Source organism: Pygocentrus nattereri, chromosome 5, assembly GCF_015220715.1.
Source record: "Pygocentrus nattereri isolate fPygNat1 chromosome 5, fPygNat1.pri, whole genome shotgun sequence".
Classification (NCBI taxonomy): Eukaryota; Metazoa; Chordata; class Actinopteri; order Characiformes; family Serrasalmidae; genus Pygocentrus; species Pygocentrus nattereri.
Window position 1 is genome coordinate 39,013,221 of NC_051215.1, and position 20,414 is coordinate 39,033,634.

A 20,414-nucleotide genomic window follows, 5' to 3' on the forward strand; every position below is an offset into this window, starting at 1 on the left:
AAAATGGTTACAATTGCACCTGGTTCCTATCATCATCAGGGTAAAAGAAAATGACATTTCTCTACAATAGACCATTTCACATCAAACCACTTTGTTTGCATGTAAAAATCACTGGAGTTCCCCTTAACTGCCATTACTCACACTGCTTTCAATAGACGTGATTTAAAAGAATTTGGCCTTTTCAAGCTCTTTCCTTTGTCCTTTTGTTTAAACATGCAGTTCCATGAGCAACACATTTACAATCAGTACCATGTGAATGGGCCTTGTGTGTCTTACTGTTTTACATGTGGAGTCTCCATTAAAAAGTCCATTTATGTGATTTGTTTCAGTATAATAGGCATGATTATAGACATTATAACAATTGCAGAGGCTACTGAGTTCATAATCTGAGTCCTGCCATTGGCAGCATCATTGCAGGGGTCATTTAGGCTCACACTGGGCCACTTTAGCTTGACAGTAGATGCCAGAACAGTGGCAGAAGGGCTAGCAGGTAGTTGACCCCTCCGCTGAGCCTGCTGGCATGCCCCGTCACATTGCAGTCATCTGAGTAGCAGCAGTATACCTTCACCCCTGGAGCTCTGTAGCCTTGGCTGTTGGCTTGGCTACAAAATGATTTGTACGAGCAGGACTTCATCACACCACCTGGGAACAACATTCAGCCAAAACCTCATCAATAAGCGCATGATAGCACAGAAGTTCTAATGTGCTTTGCACCCCACAAAGAGTGGACCCCCTACAATGTCTGAGCCGTGGCCAGACGGAGCAGTCTGTCAACCACCTCAGCGTTTATCCAGTAAGCCCCTGATGTCTCTCTCTCTCTTTTTCTATATACAAACATTGTAGGGTTTCCAAATCCTCTCTACTGGTAAAATAAACCATTTTTTTATCTCTAAATGCTCTTATAATTACAGTTTATACAAATAGCTTATGATGCTAGTAGCCTAAAGCTTATAAAAGTAGATTACAATACAAGTAGACCACACTCTCATTGAGGCTAATCAAATATATGGCAAATATGTAACTCACTGCCATGTCCCTTGACCACAGCACATGCATCTGAGTAGCTTGGACATATTTTGGATCCCTGGCGATTGCAGTCTTCATCTGTTGACCCCATGCAGGTGTAACATTGCAGTGCCCCACCTAGTCAAAGACACAAAAGACAAAATTCATGCTTCATTAATCTACTTCACATGACTTACTGACCCCTAGAAAGTCTGGCATGTGGTACACTGAGAGAGTATTCACCTATCAATCACATATGAGTCACAAATGCCTGTACATCTGATTGCAAACTGACTTAATGAGAAGAATAGCCGCATGAGTAAAGTAGACATTATTTAACTGTATAATAACAGCGATGCAGTTATAAAAGTATTATTAGCCATTGTAGAAATTTGTTCACTTAACACATTAAGAAAACGTAAGTGCATTTCAGCTATGTTGTATTTCCCAGCCATTTAGTGTTAGTATAGTGGGCCTCTGAGGTCAGTAGCAAAAGTAACTTTGCAAAAAGAAGAAAATTCTCAGTGCTTCTAGGCTATTCTTAAAATATGTTTCAGCTAAACCTGTTTGATACGCTTTTGCCTTTATATCCCAATGTATTTTTCCCCCACAAACAACCTTTGAAGTCAAGCCAAAGGGTTCCAATGCATTCACTCTTAAACCTGCTGAACTCTAATGTCATTGAAGAAAAGCACTCATTTATTTATGTTGCTTACTGACAAGACAGAGGAATACAGCAAAACGATATGATGTTACATGCAGCAAGCCTTTGGTATTTCAAAGGTTTTTGAAGTAAAACTCATTCCCCGAGTCATGACAGCCTTATAAATCATATATCTTCCAAGGATAAGCCATCCACTGCTGACCATATTGACACAAGAGCTCTGAGGCACCAATGGCCTGAGGTTTATTTTGATGTCTCACTCATAAGGTTAGGGCTCATTTTAGACAGAACGATCATAGCACTGATGGTCTGATAGAGGCAGAAGGCTACTTCCCCTGTGAGCAGGCAGTTATCAGCTTATCATTCCTGAGCCATTTGGCAAATATCCTCACAGGCAATTTTGATCTGCTCTAGGTATGGAGTTTTCGCTGAACAGTGGGAAAGCCTCCGGTAGTGATTGCTTCATGCTGGAAGACACATCAGATGAAAAATTTCCTCAGGGATCTGACCTCAATCCTCTGCCTACCGCCAAGCTCTCTCCATGAGCTGTTATCATTTAACTTAAATCAACTTAAACACCCATTATGAGCTTAGTTGGTAAGACTGCATTCTAGTCCATTAACGCAACTGCTGAACACGAAAACTTTTGCTTCACTTCTTAATCTGTTCTAAATATACACAATATTTCCAATGATTTGTAGATGCTCATTGTGCTTTAAGGTGCATACAGGTGTCTAATTACATGCACACAGCTTGTATAATCTCCATAGAAAATCACTGCCTAAGGTCCGCCTGCTAAAGCACTAATTAGAAAGGTATAAATATCATAGCATTGAGCTGTGCATCAGTGAAACTATATTCTATGGAGTCAAAGAGCATTACTGTATAACTTTGGGATCAATCTGAGTGACATTTGTGTTGTTATTCATCCAACCTCGGTTCCTGACCTCACAAATGTGGCTGAAAACAATACTGTGACTGAAAACAATCAAATCCTCACAGCAACATTTGAAAGATATAGTGTGAAGCCTTCTCATATATGGTTTTGTACTGCCAAAAAGGGAGCTATCAATTTCAATCAAAAGAAATGATCAATCAGAAGAAACATTAGATGAGCAGATGTCGACAAACTTTATGGGTTTAATGTTTGCATGTGAGAATACGTAGAACACAGAGAACACACTACTGCACATTTTTAACATGTTTAACATGTAAAGAAAAATACAACATAGAATGTGGCCTGTGCGAAAGATATGGTGACATGGTGTAGCTGACAGTTATTGCACCTCCCATTCTAATTAAATGTGAGATCTTTAAACCTCTTTAGTGTGCAATCTCCTCCTTTTGTTCTGTCAAGTTTAAAGAATTAGTTTGTCTATCTCTATAAATCATTTGTTCCAAAGCCAAAAATGATCTCAGGTGATATTTGGGATATGCACTTATATACAACATACAATATGGAAACATTTAATAAAGGCAGTTGCATCAAACTGACAATTCATAGACTGATCAGGAACAAGAATACTTCAGCCAAAACACCAGATGGAGGTCTTGACTAATAAGCTTATGATGCACAATACTTATGTGTTCACTACACCATGCTCCTTATAGAATAGAACAATACTGGTAAAGAAATCTAAAGAGGAGGAAAAATAAGAGAGAGTTACTCACTGTGAGTGGCAAGCTGGACAAGGGAGAGGCCAAGCAACAGGCAGCACTGGACAGCTCTCATATTGCGAGTCGACTTTGGCCCACACACTTGTACAATGAAAAGCAGGTTGTTTGCTTCTAAAACCTCTGAGCTTAAGCCAGGCTATCAGAGAGCTAATACCACAGCAGAGGCGAACAGAGGAAGATTACAGGCTTGTCCGCTGAGGCCCTAAGACAGAAGTGGTGCTTCACCAGCTAGATTAATCAGCATGCAGGAACCAATTATCTCTCCCTCCCAATAGTGACCGTCATTTAAAATTCTTGCTATGCTTTCTCCCTATTCAGCAGTTCATAGTCAAGCATGGCCCAGTGCTGTGCCTTGTAAAATGGAAATGTTATTCTTTCAAGGTGCGCCCAAAATGAGTCTGGTTCAGAGGTGATAGTGGGATAGGAAACTGAAAATGAAAAAAAAAACTGCATTGAGGATTGACATTTGTTTAAATAATCCTCTGTTCAACATCATGACAACACAAAGACTAATCAGTCACACAAGTCATTTCAAATGGCCCAAGCCTCATTCCAGGCCAAATGTATGAGTAAATGTTGAAATAGATTTTGAAGGGCATTTCCAAAGGTTCCTAAATGGTTCTTTGCTTCAATATACAGAAGACATGTCACTTGAAGATTCTTCATGAATGGAGCTTTACTAATAACCTTTTTTTGGCATCTTTATTTATAGCAGTACTGTGGAGCTAAGATACACTATATTTACAAAAGTATTCGCTCGTCTGCCTTCACATGCATATGAACTTGAGTGACATCCAATTCTTAATCCATATAGTTTAATATGATGCCTTTACAGCAATAACAGCTTCAGCTCTTCTGGGAAGGCTTTCCACAAGGTTTAGATGTGTGTTTTGGGGAATTTTTGACCATTCTTCCAGAAGCACATTTGTGAGGTCAGACACTGATGTTGGACGAGAAGGCCTGGCTTGCAGTCCCAAAGGTGTTCTGTCGAGTTGAGGTCAGGACTGTGTACAGGCCAGTCAAGTTCTTCCGCACCAAACTAGCTCACCAATGTCTTTATGGACCTTGCTCTGTGCACTGGTGCGTAGTCATGTTGGAACAGAAAGTGACCATCCCAGAACTGTTCCCATAAAGTTGGGAGCATGAAATCGTCCAAAATCTCTGGGTCTACTGAAGCATTAAGAAAAAACATTCCTTTAAGAAAAGCATTCCTTTAACTGGAACTAAGGGACCAAGCTCAACGCCTGAAAAACAACCCCACACCATAATCCCCCTTCCACCAAACTTTACACTTAGCACAATGCAGTCAGACAAGTTCTCCTAGCAACCAGACGGAGAAGCATGATTCGTCACTCCGGAGAACACATCTCCACTGCTTCAATCCAGTGGCAACGCTTTACACCACTGCGTTCAGTGCTTTGCATTGCGTTTAGTGATGTAAGGCTTGGATGCAGCCATTCCATGAAGCTTTCTATACACTGTTCTTGAGCTAATCTGAAGATCACATGAAGTTTGGAGGTCTGCAGAAGGTTGGCGACAGGCACAATTAATGACAGTCTCTGTACAATTTGCACTAATGGGGTTGGCCAATTTAGTGGGTTATCTAATTGGAACTTACATGCAGATGAAAACAGGCACAGCTTGGCAATTAACATATGACTAGTGCATCATAAGTGTGTTTGGCTCACATGCTTTTTGTGGAAGACTGTTTCATGAGAAAGGAAAAAAATGTTTATAGTCTTTTTTGTTTCTGGTTTAAATTTTGACTCATTAGGTCAAAATAATTACTAATTTTCAGGGTCAGGAAGAAGAGTGACTAACTTCCAAGAAAGCATGTGATGTTTTTTCAACACCATCTGGTAATTATTTAGATATTAGGATATTAATTCATGAGGAGTTTTTGGAAATGAATCATTTTTTTCTCTTTTTGTTTGAAACACATTGATTTTGTGTCATGATTGGCCCCTCCCAGTCCTCCATGTGCTTTTGTTTTGTTTCCTTGTGTTTTCCCCGGTCCTGTCCTTTGGTTTCCAGACCCTGCCCTTACTTGTACAACCTGTGTCTTATTAACCCTCATTGTCTCTGTATTTAAGCCCTGTGTTTTTCCCTAGTTGTTTGCTGGTCTTTGTAGCGTGTGGTATCATTTGGTGTTTGTTCTGCTGGCCTCCACTATTTTTCTTAGTCTCTGTTTTTGAGTTTTCCTTTTCGTCATGTCTGCTCCCCGATCTTTCCGTGTTGGTTCTCTGAATCTGGACCGTTTAGACCCTAAATCTGGATTTGCCCCTAATAAATCTCGCTTCTCTCAGCACATGCTTCCGCCTCATTATTGTTCCCTGCCGTAACAGAACGATCACCCGCCCAAGGACGCAACGAGAGAGTGAGACTCCAGTATGTGGTTGTTCCGTTGGGACAAAACTCCAGCTGTTTCGATGCAGCCCGAGTTAGCTATGTCTCAAGGCCACCAAGCCAGAGACAGCAAATCCCCTGGCGCTGAGGGTACATGGGCATCTCGTGGTTCCTGTAGAACTGGGAAGAAAAATTCCATCTTGTGTTATAACGAGATCCCAGGTAAGCGCCTTGGGTCTACCCATCTTGAGCCACGCTGCAGGGAGGAGCGACCTGTAGCACAAAATGAGGCTAGACAGAAGGAACATTCAGGAAACCCATTATATGGCACTCGGCTCGCTCTCAAGCACCACTGCGAGCTTCCCATAGCTCGAGTGAGCCTGGGGAGCGGACGAGAGGGTTTCGTTTCTCTGTGTTCCTCCAGGTTGGAGCAGTAGTCTGTGCCTTGCGTTGTGGACGGCGCCCGAGTTCCTGATTCCATTGCACACCCCGCAGCAGGCCTGTTCCTGTGGCCTCCAGACCCACCACTACCAGTAGCTGCATTAGTAAATCTGTCCCCTTATCTGACAAGGTCTCAAAACAAATGTTTAGTATCAGTTGCCCTTTCCATATGCTTGCTATGAAAAACAGAGACAGTCTTGCTCTGAATTGTTTGTGAGGACAAAGACAGGACAGGCTGTATAACTAACACGAGTCAGATTTTAACAGAAGGCCAAATTCTGACTCATTGCTTACTGTATGTGACACCTGCAGATTTCTCACAGGCTCTCGCACGCAGGCAGACTATTTCTGTGCCTGCCTGTCGCTGGCACTAAGGTTACCAGCCGGAACCAAGCGACTGTCTGCTGGCTTACTGACAATGGCCATGTATTCAGGCATAAAAAAGAAACTTCCACCAAAATGAACCGTAAGATTGGATAGCAGGGGAGAAAACAGCAAGATGTACTCATGAATGCCTTGAGAAGTAGTCTAATTCACAGATCAAAAAATATTTCTCCATTGAATTGCCTCTACTGTGGTCTAAATTAGTCTGTATAAGATCAAAAGAAAAGGAACAGCCGTTTTATTGCCATCTTTTATTGCACTTTGTAAGCAGGTGCTTTATAACTGAGTAGAGTTCCTCTTTAGGGAAACTTCTACTGTGCCACATCAACTGAAGCAGGACTGAGACAAACCCATCCAAAATCGATTAGCTACCTTAGGACCAGAAACGGAGGACATTATGCTCATTAACATTTTGAAAAAAAATTTAACAAAATAAAATCACACCAGTTTTGCTAAGTGGCAAATAAAACAGAGTATCTACAAAAAGATAGGCAAGGAAGCAGTTTAAACAGTATCAAAAAACGCAGATGTGTTCCTTTACTATATTCAGCTCATATCCACAGAAAAAAAGGAAGTTCTGATTCTATCACATGCTTTTTTAATAATAATTTCAGAATCATATATATAGATATTATCTTTATCATCACTTGTGTTTTCAAGTTCAAAGAGGGTACCACAGGAATTAGTTTTAACAGTCGGCTCCATCAGTGGTTGTCATGGCAACATAGCAGTTAACCTCACCGTCACTCCAAGCACACACACTCGCTCACGGTCTCTCTCTCTCTCTCACACACACACAGACTCTCATAATATATCTTTACTGATGGGGAGCACATCTCTAAAAACTTCCACAAGACCCCTGTTACAGGTAAGTTGGTGCACATTAAAACATCAAAACGGACAGTAATTACAGTGGAGTCATAGTCCAGAGTGTCCTCCCAGTCCCTGGGAGTCCAGTTTCATGTAGAACATCAGTAGTGTTGAAGATCTGGAGTTCATTATTCTGTCCAACATAGAGTTGTGGACAGAGCTCATGTGATGGGTAGCTAGCTCTTCCCCATTTTGGCAATCAGCTCATCACAGATCTTGGTTAATTCCTCGATTTCTTTGTTCTGTAAAAAAAACAGAAAATAGTGTGTTTATTGAGTTTTTACACTTAGTTGTTTGATATAGGCTCATAGTATCAATGCATATTATCTTTCTAAGTGGATGATGAGAGTTTCCGTATACTATTATCACAAATCTATTTGGTCAGAATTATATAAAATAAATATTGGCTCATATTTATTAGATATTATAATAAGAGCTAAAATAACATCTTCAAAAAAGCGTTTCACTTGGTAAAAATAAATATAAAGGAGCGGAGTCAAACCTTCTGATCCAGTGTGCGTTCTAGTGAATCCACCTTCATCTGTTCTTTCCTCAGGCTGGCCTGGTACGCTGCCTGCTCCTGCTTAGCTTTGGCACGCACTTGGGCGATTTCTGCATTGGCCCTGCAGGATGCCACAGACAGCCTCACAGTCAGCCACTGCCACTCCACATTATCCATTTAACATTACTCAGTGAACTTACTGTATTTAGTCCCCAGCAGACAAAGCAAATCAAAATATGCAGAAAGCAGCAATTAAGCACTAAGACTTCAGTGCACTGCACTTACTTATCCAGTTTCTCCTCAGCGTGAATTTTCAGGGCCTGGTAGCGCTGCTCCTCCTTGCGCACCCGTGACAGATATTCCTGTGCACATTTCTTCAGCACTTCTTCATTCTATAGTGGTATTGGATGAACGAAAGTAGACTTTACATAATGTTGACAAAAGTACCAATCAGCCTATCAGCTATTTTTTCAAAAAAGAATTCATTCATAATTTAAAATAATACACTATACACTGTGCATTTGGTTCTTGTAGCCTCTTTTCTGTATGTATATTTTGAATTTGATGCCAACAACACATTCTAAAAAAGTTGGGATGGGGGCATGTTTACCACTGTGTTTCATCACCTCTGCTTTTAACAAGAAATATTTGGGAACTGAGGAGACCAACTGCTATAGTTTTCGTGAAATATTTTCCCATTTTTGCTTAACATAGGATTTCAGCTGCTTGACAGATCAGGATCTGCTTTGTCATATTTTTCATTTTATACTGTGCCAAATGTTTTCAGTGGTGACAGGTCTAGCCTGCAGTCAGGCCAGTTTAACGCCTGGATCTTCCCTGAAAAAGATGTTGTCTGGATGGCAGCATATGTTGCCATATATGATGTATATATCATTCATCATTCAGTATATATCGTGCCTTCACAGATGTTCCCATCACCCATTTCATGTGCACTAATGCACCCTTACACCATCATGAACACTGGCGTTAAGCTGTACACTGATAAAAAGCTGAGTGGTCTTTAGTCCAGAGGGCACAGTGTCCATGATTTCCAAAAAGAATTTCAAATGCTGATTCGTCGGCGCACATGACACTTTTCCACTTTGCCTCAGTCCATTTTAAATTATCTCAGGCCCAGAGAAAATGGTGGCATTTCTGGGTCCTGTTTATATACGGTTTCTTCTGCACGTTTAATCAACATTTGTGGATGCAGCAACGAACTGTTTTCATAGACAGTGTTTTTCAGACGTTTTTCTGAGCCCATGCAGTGATTTCCACTACAGAATCATGTCCATTTTTAATCCACGGTCATCTGAAAGCCCAAAGATCATGGCCAGCAGATACTGGTTTTTGGCCTTGTCCCTTGCATACAGAGATTTCTCTGGATTCTCTGAATCGTTGAATGTTAATATGTACCGCAGATGACAAAAAGCAAAAGTTCTTTGCTATTTATGTTGAAAAGTCTCTCACAGAGTGGTGAACCCCTCCTCATTTTTACCTCTGAAAGACTGCCTCTGTGGGATGCTCTTTTTATGCCCAAACATGTTATTGACCTGTTGCCAATTAACCAGCAGGTGTTTTTAAAGCATTGTACAATTTTACCAGCCTTTTGCTGCCCCATCCCAACTTTTTTTTAAACGTGTTGCTGGCAACAAATTCAAAATCATATTTTTTTCAAAAAACAATAACATTTCAACATATATTTTGTCTTTGAAGCATTTTCAATGAAATATAGGGTTTTAATGATTTAAACATTATTGCATTTTGTTTTTATTTACACTTTTGACATATATACACACACACATACATACAGTGGTGGACAGTAACTAAGTAAATGTAATTCGTTACTGTACTTTAGTAGTCTTTTCGTGTATCTGTACTTTACTTGAGTTTTTCCATTTTGGGCGACTTTTTACTTTCACTCCACTACATTTCAAAGTCTAATATCTTACTTTTTACCCTACTACATTTTGAGAAATCTGTCATTCCTTTTGGTTTCTGTGTGTATAAAAACGTAACATGTTAAAACAAAAGAAGTGCAAAGCAAGAACACCAATCAGGGCACAGCAGTCAGTTTATTCTGAGCTTGTTTTGACCTGTTGATCATACCAACCCAGTGCAGCACACGGTTCAACATCAGCGCAGCAGCGTAAAAATTTGGGAGCGCATACGTCACCTAAATGATGAACTAACCTAGCTTTGTGTAAATAGACCACAATATAGAAATATGTCCACATATGCAGTCGTGACTGACGTGTTTCTTTTTTTCTGAATTCATACAAACACTTTCATTTTATAGTAAATTAGTTTGGGTTAGTTTATGTTTATGAACAGAGATCTACAGATCAATATAGTAAAGGAAAACTTATTTGTGATCCTGAGTTTAAAGCCAGTTTTTATTCAACTTGTAACTAATTTACAAAGTAATCTTAAACTGAAACTTTGCTTGTTTGTAAAAGTGATTCCAGAGCCATTCGGTTCTCCCTGATAAAAACTGTTTACCTTCAGTGTTATGTGCTTATGATCATTTTAATAGACGTCAGCGTCACTAATTAATGACGTTCTATTAAAAGACTGGTTTACCAAGAGAGACACTGGAGGATTTTCACTTAAAATGAGTTCATGAAGCGAGTCTTGTTATAAAAATAATAACAGGACATCAGAGTCATAATTAATCTTTTAGTACTTTTACTTTCAATACTTAAGTACATTTGAAGGCAAATACTTTTGTACTTTTACTCAAGTTGAGGTCTAGAGTAAGGACTTCTACTTTTACTGGAGTAATATTTTACCTTGGGTATCTCTACTTTAACTCAAGTACATGATTTGTGTACTTTGTCCACCTCTGCATATATACATAAATATAAACACTAGAATAGTAAAGGCTATTATTGCAGCAAGAAACAAACTCCCAATGAATAGTATTCATTTGGTCATGCAATTGAGGTAATGTGTTAGCATGGTGGCAAATTCATTATTGTCTTCTTAGCCTACCTTGTTTTGATTAGCCACAACATGCTGGGAACTCTATATGCTGGGAATATTATACAGCAACTCTAAATAAAGTTCACTGAAATCTCCTTTAGGTTGTAATCTTTGCCAACATTCTGTAGACCTTGTCAAAAAAACACTTGCATAGGTAAATTCCATTCACACCTCAGTTGACATTATCTGGTCTCTAACCCCATACTGTAGAAATAGTGAGCCAGTGATGGTCGACAAGACTGACGTTGGTTGTTGGTGTATGCATTTTGCATGGATGCGTTGACTGAGTGAATACTTCACCTTGCGGAAGCCTTCTAAAACGTCTTTCATTTTCTCATAGCGGCGGAACAGATCGGCCAGAGACTTCTCTACTGAGTTGAGGTCTGCCAGTGCCTGGTCCTTCTCCAGAATAAGCTGCTGGATGGTGTGATGCGACAGAGACTTCTCCCTCTGTTCATCCTCTAAGACACATATACACACAGATATTGGCTGGTAAGACCTTTGAGGAATAAATCTGCTTTACTGCCATATACCCAGGTATGACGCAAACGCTTCAAATTATAATTAATGAATTAATTAATTTTACACATATTCACATATACAGACATATCCACACAGTCAAATCTTCTCTGAGTAGCCAAACGGGAGGCTAACAGAATAGGTGATATTAATGGACTCGGAATATGATAAGCATTAGATCACTAATGATGATCACTAATATTTGATGACCCTCGGTTTAACCACAGGCTCCTGTAAAGCATGCAGACAAGACACACATTACACAATGGGAAACCAAAGAGACGCAACATGAGAGATGAGACCACCACTGAGAAGCGACTGACCACGCTTCACTCAAGAGCCTCTTACAGGAAAACCCAAGACATTTTTCCATGTAAAAACTCATGCTCCAACCTGTTTAACCTAAAGTCATCTAACATATTCAATAAAGTAAGAATGAAATGAATCTAAAATTGACCATCATGTTCTTGATTTTAAAAGATTGCATTTGTAATAAGAGCATAACTTGATATGGTGGCATTTCCTTTGACTTTATATGGACTGTAGAGACAATTAGTAATATTCTGGATAGAAAAGCACTGAAGCAACTAAGAAAAGGAAAAAGATGGAGAAAAGAAAGATGAAGGAGACGAGGGTGGACAGAGTCCATCTCCTCGTGTCTATCAGATATGTGTAGACGCAACACAAATAAACAAAAAGAAGAGTCCTTTTTACTTACCTGGCATGCCTGATAGGTTTATCAGATATTTATGGGCAAAGAAGGGAGCAAAACAGAAACAAGGATTGTGTTAAGTCAAGCCAGCAGGGAGGGATACGTGGGAGAAAAGTGTTACAGATACAGGAAAAAAATGTTCCTCCTTCCATCGAAGTGTCACAAGAAAAAAATAAGCCAAAAGAACGGAGTAAAGTCACTGACAAGGTGTGAGAGCAAATTAATGGAATGAATCAAGAATAAAAAAGGAAATGCAAAAAAATAGAGTATGTGTTAAGAAGAGAAAGGAGGAAAAGTGAGGCTGAATTAAGTGTGAAATGGAACAAGGCCAGATCTGGCAGATCCATGAAACATGTGTTCCAAAGAAGATGTCAAGGGGAAGTAAACTGGAGATAAGTGAACTTGGGGCTAAAATAAAAGTAATTTTCCAAAACCTCAACATATGACTGTCTATGTTATGGTTTTGGATAACAGTATTGTTAAATGTTCGGTTTGTGAAAGTGTTGATGCAGGAGACATATTTCAGTTTCATGAAGTTGTGAATGCAAGACAAGTGGAGATGAACCAAGGTAGGGTTGGGAGCTTGAAAGCTTGAACTTGTAACTGACCAGTGGTTGAGTCCGGGAGCACAAGAGGCTTTTCTGTAAATTTAATCAAATAAAGTGCTGCGTGAATGTGTGTACATACTCAGCATGACTCGGGGAAATGGGGTGTAGAATTCTAAACTTGTTAATGCACTTGTTTGTGTTTGTACAGAAGGACAGCCAAGCTGCCATATAAACAGAAAACCAAAAAAAGCCCAGCTCTTTTCAAAAGCATTTCAGGTATTGACTACTCACCGATCATTTGTGCAATTGTCTTTTCGTACTCTGCAACTATCCTCCTAAAGACAGGAAATAAAGTTGTTACAGGAAAACCTTTTTACAATATATCAAACTCATTAATCTTAATTAATTAGTTCCACTGGCTATGTTTGCTTTTTTTGTATATCTCCATCTAGGACTCAAGCGCTTCCTAGTGCAGATACAGTAAATTGACACTGTCAAAAAAAATAAAAATGTAAATTTTGTATCTTTTCCACTTCATGATGGCTGAACCAATAGAAGTGCCAATAAAACTGCTTAGAATAAAATCCTACATACATAAGCTAACATTAAAAGTAAAGCACATTTTTTAATTTTCCTGTTGTTAATTTGGAAATACTTGGATTTTTTTGGCAAAATACTGGTAGAAGCCATGGTTGAAAATCTATTGTGTGCTGGGAGAGGCCCAGTGGAGGGCTGGTTTTTGTGCAAAGCAGGTTGCCAGCACTGTAAGCAGAAGGATTAGGAATACTTCCCCTTAGCCTCTTATGCCTGCCTTATCCTGAGACCAATCAGTCTAATGAGGTAAGCCCCTGTCTTATCCACACTATCAGGGCACCATCCAGCTGGCCCTCAACCCCTCCCTCAGACACTAGCCTATGCCAGGCCCAGAGGAAGGGGCTCAAAGAGGGTCACAGTTCTGGGATGAGTAACTTGTATCCATCCTATCTAAAATTAGAGTATGAGTCACCACTCCTTCCAATACAGGTTCACAAGTGTCAACTGCCAAAAGTCTGTAATATGTTATTACTGTTTGACATTTTCAAGAGTACCAGTACACATCATCCATTCTCAAAATACACTGTCATGCCTGTTAAATGCTTTAATATGTCATCTCCTAATGGGCCAGATTCAAAACCTGCAGTACAATCCTGCCTCTGCTTCATTTCCTCATTTTCCTCTCTTAGCTCTGGCACATCTCACACTTAGGAGATCTTTAATTGGTTTCATCCTCAGGCCTGAGCTTTGAGCAAACGTTGTCAAGAGATAAACAGATTGACACATGTATGGAGGTTGACGTGTCAGCTGTAAGCAGATCACTGAAGGGGTAGGCTACATCATGAAGCACACAACAAAGGCCATATTAAAACGTATGCCTGATCTTTGTGACAGTAATACCACAGCGTGGAGATCCTGAATCGCCAAAATTTGACAATAAAGGCAAAAGAACTGTTTGTGTCAGGTAGCTGAATGCGGCCTTACTTCATCTCCTGTAGTTCCTGTTGACTCTCCTCATACTTTCTCTGCCACTCCAGCACTTCTTTTTCCTTGGACACAATCTGATGATAAAAGCAACAGCACATCATCCATACAGACATGGAATATTTGTGCAGTCTTGGCCATATGCCAAAGCTAGTCTCTTAAAACTGGTTTCTGATGTCACCCAGTCAGGAAACACATAGAACTCAATAAGCAATGTTCACACTTTATCTATATAACCGTTTATTCATCTTTATGGGTCATGGTACTGTAGATTACATATTCACTGTTATGTACCTCTTCTCTAGCTATGCCCAGTGAGTGGTCCAAGTCCCGGGGTAGGTAGGGGCTTTCTGTTTCGCTGTAGCCTGTCCGGGAGTATAAGGAGCTTTTGGACACACCACTGTCCACAGGGGAAGCCAGCTCTCTTTGCTGTGTGGGAAAAGATAGGAAAGAACAGAAATTTGTTGTTTTTAGTCAATTGTCTGTACCTTCAGTGACGGAAAAAAGAAAGAAGAAAGTACTTCATTCATACACTCATACTAGAGGAATTCGGAACCAAGCCACAAGGCAGCACATCATCTAAAGGTTCTACACAGCAAAGCCACAATGCCAATGAGAGCAGGCTCGTCGCTCGGTTTAAAAGCTTCACGCAGTTGGGATGAGGCTTCAGTTTGTGATTGACCAACCACACACAGCTGAGAGGCTGTGATAGGCTGATGATGCCCAAAGCAGGATGGTTGTGAGCGGCTGCTCATTGTGAAAGAGCACAGCTGTGATTGGGTCCAGGCCAGGGAGGGAGGGAACTCAAGGAAGGCTAAAAGAGCGACCCATGTGTTAGTGACATGCTGGGACCACATTACAGTTAAAAGAGCAGTATGTATATAGAGATTTTAATGATTTGCAAAAAAATAAGCAAATGGCTATGATATCCGTCACACATGTTTTTGGTTTTAAGAGAAGCAGTACTGTTTAAAGGGCCCATTGCATGAAAAACTGAATTTTCTACAATAACAGAGTTTAGTATATAAACATTGTTAAATTTTCAAAATATACCCTTCACTCCCCAGTCTATACAGTCTAAAACTAAGTAGCACAAACAGTCCACACTGAATTCACTGTTTTTGTGATGTCATGAAAACTAACACTTGCACATATATTCGTCTATTCAGCCTTCAGCACTTTAGCCCCACCCGTTCATGCTGTTATAAGGAGTGGTTCAGCTTGGACTGCTTTCTGAATACATGGCAGCCAATCGGGACAGAGCCTGTTTCATTCTAAAAGATAAAGAAAGTTTGTAAAATGTACATATGAAAAGACTTATGACTGTTTTGGCAAATAACACATATGTTATAAGAAAACCTTGGGGGGGTAAAATATTAGACAAATATAGGTTATGGGCATACCTTATGAAGGAATACTCCAGCATTTTGTCACATCTAAAATATACAATCAATTATGAAAGACATTATTTTCCCTGGATGTCAAAAAGAACAGGAACACTCTTGACTTAAAGTACATTTATAATAGAAGCCAAAGGGCAGGTCCATTGGCTTTTGTTATAATTGTGTTTTAAATCACAAGTGTTTATGTGCAGGGAAAGATGTTAAAATCATTGTCCTTTGTAATCGATCACATGCTTCAGATGTAGCAGGCAAAGAGTAGATGAGATACTGGAATATACCTTTAATTTAATCACTGCAGTACTGACAATGACAACTTCAGACAAAATCCCAGCCCAGGCAATTCAGTAGCTAAGTTTAAAGATTATCAACAATTCACTGTCAAACAGTTTAAATCCATATCAACAGCCTACACAGCAAAAAACAAGTCAAGAAAACATCCATGATGTACCTACATTCAGGGAGAAAGGCATGAATATCAGCAGCATATATCATTTTTTCACAAACAGTGAAAGTAAAAGGAAAACAATCTCCACTTTAGCATTTGCCTCTGATAGAAGATTCTCTCAAGCTGAAAAGGAAAACCTGCCACAACATGAATCACCAAGAGGTTCAGCCTTTCTCTGTCCTCTTGTCTATTCATAGCCCTATATGAAAGGGCTATAGTGCAGTAATCATGGTGATTTTACAGCTCTTAAACCCACCTGCTGATTGGAGCAGATTACATCATCCTAATAGAGGTGGATTAGGAAATTATTTGATTGAGTTCTGACTTTACAGAGGGCAGGGGGCTCACAACAGGAAGCAAATACACCATGCTTGGGGTGCAATGTTTTGTCTGGCTACTGCATTTAAAAATAATGCCATTATTGTCTGCTGTGCTCCACTGAAATGCTTTCTGGAGAGCCATCATAAGCAGCCAATGGGTTTACAATGCACTAATTTACAGAAAGCATCTCTAAAATCAATAGACTACCCATGTTGACAAACTGGACAAAATGTTTATGTGAAATGATGAGTAAGTGAAGGGCTTTGTAAACATGGCAAAACTGACTACAGAGGTAAAGTTAGGAGGCAAGACTGTAATCATACTGTAGTTAAAGCCTTAATCTGGAGCTCATGGGAGAAGCTGTATAAGCATAAGCGTAGTGCATTACCTCTAAAAGTTGATCTGATGAATGGAATTGGAAATAACCAAAAGCTCAACTTATAATGGGTGTAGCTTCATTATATGTTGAACTTGGTATACTCTATACAGAATACAGTACCCTGCATTTTCATAAATCCTCACTAATAGTCTTAATGGAATTTGGTGTTAACACATTACAAGCCTATGACTGCCACAGCATGGCTAACCACATCAAAGGGCACTAAGGCTTGTGGATGTTTCTGGTTCCTTATGCACACATGGGGTGGGGGACCAGATGGTGTACCTGTGCAAAATGGGGTGTTCTTCGACAGAGTTTTACTTCTGTCTGAGCGGACCTGCCTGCAGACTTCTAGGAAAATAACCACATCATTTTACAGAGTAAGGCACAAGGTAAGAGCAATGGACAGGAAAAGCCATTCCTGTCTTATCTGAATAAAATATTTATTATGTTTATTATGATATGATGTCTACATAATGTGTCAAAAGGAATGTTAATGTCTTATAGATTTGGAATATTACATAGAAGTGCAAGTAGATGAATGATGTCATCTTAAGTACCAATGGGAAATGCATGTTAGGTTTACTGTAACAAGTGAATAAACTCTTGAACAAACATTCTAAGAAGCATGGGCAGGATTCTAAAAAGGAATACTACAGTGTTTTTCAACCTAATTTCTATCTGCTGCATCTATAGCATCCATTCGATAATCTTGGACAATAATTGTCATGCACTTGTCAAGAACAGAAAAATCTTCCAAAATACAGAAGCCACTGGGCAGGTGATTCAGCACATGAGCGTTGACTTTTATTATTAGTGTGTTTAGAATGAGTTTTCTGTTCTCTTCTATGTACAGGAAAATCATTGTCCATGGTAATTGTAGGACACATGTAGCACATTATAATGAGGTTGAAAAAAGAAAAGTATTCCTTAAAGGGCAGTTTAGTTTGTAGACAACAGACAGAGTGTGAATAAGAATGAAAAGGTTCTCTCTTGATGTAGATTTCCACCAATTTCTCAAAATGTCTGCATAATAAAATGATTCAGATGTAAACAAAGTCATTCACTGTGGGTTGATGTGAAATACTCTATTCTAGAGAAACTGATAGAGTCAAAATTGTTCAGAGGAACCAGATGTCTGAAGAGTTTGATGCCTCTAAATGCTACCTCATGGAAATGTATTTCATTTCCATGATTGTACAATTACTGTACAATAGATTTACAATGAGGTTTTGGCATAAAATCCATTTTTAAAAAGCAATTCACAGTGAAGAGGTACATGCAAGGTAATTCTTTTCAGAATTACTGCTATTTTACTATTTCCAACATTACATGCTAAAATCAGAAGACGTGTAGGTTCATTATTTTGGATAGTAAATAAAATGGCTATATTTACATTGCAGACATAGCAACCCCTAGTTCCTATCACCAGGACTGTGAAGAAACTAAAGTCTGCATGTTTTACAATTTACAATTTCACAACAATCCCCAATTTGTTTACATCTCAACAACTTAAGTATGCTGACATTTTGAGAAATCTGTGGAATTCCTGTTTAACATCTTGGTTATTAGCCCAGGAAAGGTGTACAGAGGTTCAACCTACAGGGAAAGGATGAGGGAGGTAACACTATTGGGCTGATTCTAGTTTGTTTGGGTTAGGTTTCTCTCAAACGTCTTACTTTAGCCATGGCAGAACCGTTGATATTCCAGCGGCGTGGGCTGGGCTTCTTAAGCCGAGACTGTGGAGCGTGCAAGACAAGAATGTGAGCATGAAGTGGGAATAACACACATGAGGTGTGAACAGTGTGAGGTGAGAACACTGTATATGTGTAAATTATTTGTGATCTGAGAAATCTTTCACCTGAAGCCCACTTATTCATTTCCCAGTCACTGAGTCAACTCAACAAACCTTACCAGCATGAAGACCAGACAATCAGCAAAACTAATCAGAGCTCAAGTTCATATGACAAAACGCTGGTTCATATGATAATACACTATGTCCAGTTCAGACATACAGATGGGCTGTATGCCCATGTTATTCCAGTGTGTTAGTGTCAACTAGTCACAATCAGAATCAGAAATCAGTGACAATGTGACAAGGAATTGAGACAGCAAAGAAAACTGGACTTAACTTTTCTGTTTTAGATTCAGTTCTTAGGACAGATACCACAGGAGTGAACTGAATGTATTATGATGAAAATAATAGCAAACTGAACAACAGAGCAGCATCCCAAGTCACATTGATCTTTATCTGTATGCATCTCCTATCCAAGCAAACATGCAGGATTGTCGGAAAGCCTTTAGAGAAGAGAAGACACACCTCTCTCTCTCAAGAGGGTGTCGGTTTGGGAGAAAGCAGCACCAATCAGGGAGCAAGGGCTGGGTTATTGATGTCATATGGCAAGAACCAGGAAGTGAATGTGGATGTTGGGCCACTCCCACAATGTTGAGGTAGTATATGGGTATGCACTCCCACTCACACCAGGGTGCACTTAGTCGCCATGCTTACACACACACACACACACACACACACACACACACACTCTCTCTCTCTCTCTCTCTCTCTCTCTCTCTCTCTGCTACAACAAATGCCAAGTTCACACACTGTCTACTGGAGCAGGCTGTAGGTGCACACACACACACACACACTGACACACACACACACACTCACACACACTGGCTCAGTGCAATACCTGAGGGGAAACAGTGGATAGAGAAGGGCTCTGAGAGATGTTTTTGGCTACCTGCAGAGCCTCAATCCTCAGGGCTGCGAGCACCAGCTCCTCCTGGGCCACAGGGGGAGGAGGAGGAGGGAAGGGCCAGGAAAGGGGAGTAACGCGAGAGGCATGGGACGAGGAGGGAGAAGGATTAACTCTCACGGAGTTTAACAGACAAACACGAACAGATAAATACATACACATATACCTTTTAAGTGTCTGAATTAGCTCCTCTAGCTCTACAGTTCAAATTAGCTCTTTTCTTTATGTTGGAATAATAGAATTTCTGTATGCTTTTGGGTTGTTGCTCAACCAAATTGGAATCAGATATCTTATAAAAGCAAAATCGATATTAATACTTTCATAAACCAGAAGTGTTTCTAAGGAACAACTTCTCAGCTATTTGTAAGTTGAAAGATAAGCTATTTCATTAACATTTGAAGCTTTTTCTGTGCATATTGTTTTAAATGTGTTAGCCATTGTGTGCCAAAAAACAAACAGAAACAATGTATCTAGCAGATACATTGAAACTATAACACATCCAGACATCCTTGCAGAACACAAAGTGGTTGTAATCTACACTACATTATCAGGTCCATCCTAGTCCTGAAAAAAAAAAGCTAAATAGTACAGCCACAAAAAAATCGGAAGAAAACAGAAGTCAAAATATATAATAACAAAGGAGCTGAGACACAAACCAAGACAGAAGAAAAGAAAAAAAAGCTGAATGAAATCATTCACACAAGGGCACCACAAATCCACACAACCACACATATTAGCAGCAGAAGAGTGAGGGGGGCCATAGTAGTGGGGCTTAGCAGGCAGGACACTTTCTACACACCTGCAGTTTTTGGGCGAAGGCGGTAGGGTTGGTCTCTGCCAGGTCAGGTTCCAGGTAGCTGAGGGGGGCAGTTGACTCACTAAGCCTGTCTAAGAGGGACAGATCAGCGGGGTCCGTGGGGCCCTGGGAGGGGGACT

At 39.9% G+C, this 20,414-nt stretch overlaps 2 protein-coding genes across 21 annotated transcripts in view; both read right to left on the reverse strand.

Moving 5' to 3' along the window:
* Positions 1–445: 445 nt before the first annotated feature.
* On the reverse strand, positions 446–3,488 carry ly6pge (lymphocyte antigen 6 family member pge). The gene is made up of 3 exons (XM_037538342.1): positions 3,341–3,488; positions 1,027–1,143; positions 446–642 (listed from the first exon to the last, which is right to left on the reverse strand). Exons 1-3 carry the CDS (start codon positions 3,399–3,401, stop codon positions 446–448), a joined length of 375 nt encoding a protein of 124 aa, XP_037394239.1. The 5' UTR covers positions 3,402–3,488.
* Positions 3,489–6,749: 3,261 nt separating this feature from the next.
* The window catches only part of tacc2 (transforming, acidic coiled-coil containing protein 2), an 80,347-nt gene continuing 66,682 nt past the window's right edge, over positions 6,750–20,414 (reverse strand). For 8 of the 20 annotated variants that reach the window (XM_037538434.1, XM_037538435.1, XM_037538438.1 and 5 more), the window contains 13 exons: positions 20,278–20,412; positions 19,413–19,505; positions 18,399–18,458; positions 17,005–17,070; positions 14,466–14,600; positions 14,172–14,248; positions 12,945–12,988; positions 12,714–12,746; positions 12,112–12,120; positions 11,175–11,335; positions 8,175–8,281; positions 7,890–8,010; positions 6,750–7,629 (listed from right to left, as the gene is read on the reverse strand). In XM_037538434.1, coding sequence (XP_037394331.1) covers positions 7,564–7,629; positions 7,890–8,010; positions 8,175–8,281; positions 11,175–11,335; positions 12,112–12,120; positions 12,714–12,746; positions 12,945–12,988; positions 14,172–14,248; positions 14,466–14,600; positions 17,005–17,070; positions 18,399–18,458; positions 19,413–19,505; positions 20,278–20,412 — 1,107 coding nt within the window. In that variant the 3' untranslated portion in view covers positions 6,750–7,563. The other 12 variants (XM_037538424.1, XM_037538425.1, XM_037538420.1 and 9 more) reach the window with 12 other exon arrangements.

Excerpts from the sequence above, each read along its gene's own strand:
- ly6pge (XM_037538342.1), bottom strand. The coding sequence starts at position 3,401 with ATGAGAGCTGTCCAGTGCTGCCTGTTGCTTGGCCTCTCCCTTGTCCAG. Across the intron at positions 1,144-3,340 it reads TGTCCAGCTTGCCACTCACA|GTGGGGCACTGCAATGTTAC; the intron begins GTGAGTAACTCT and ends GTCTTTGACTAG. Across the intron at positions 643-1,026 it reads TGTGGTCAAGGGACATGGCA|GTGGTGTGATGAAGTCCTGC; the intron begins GTGAGTTACATA and ends TGTTGTTCCCAG.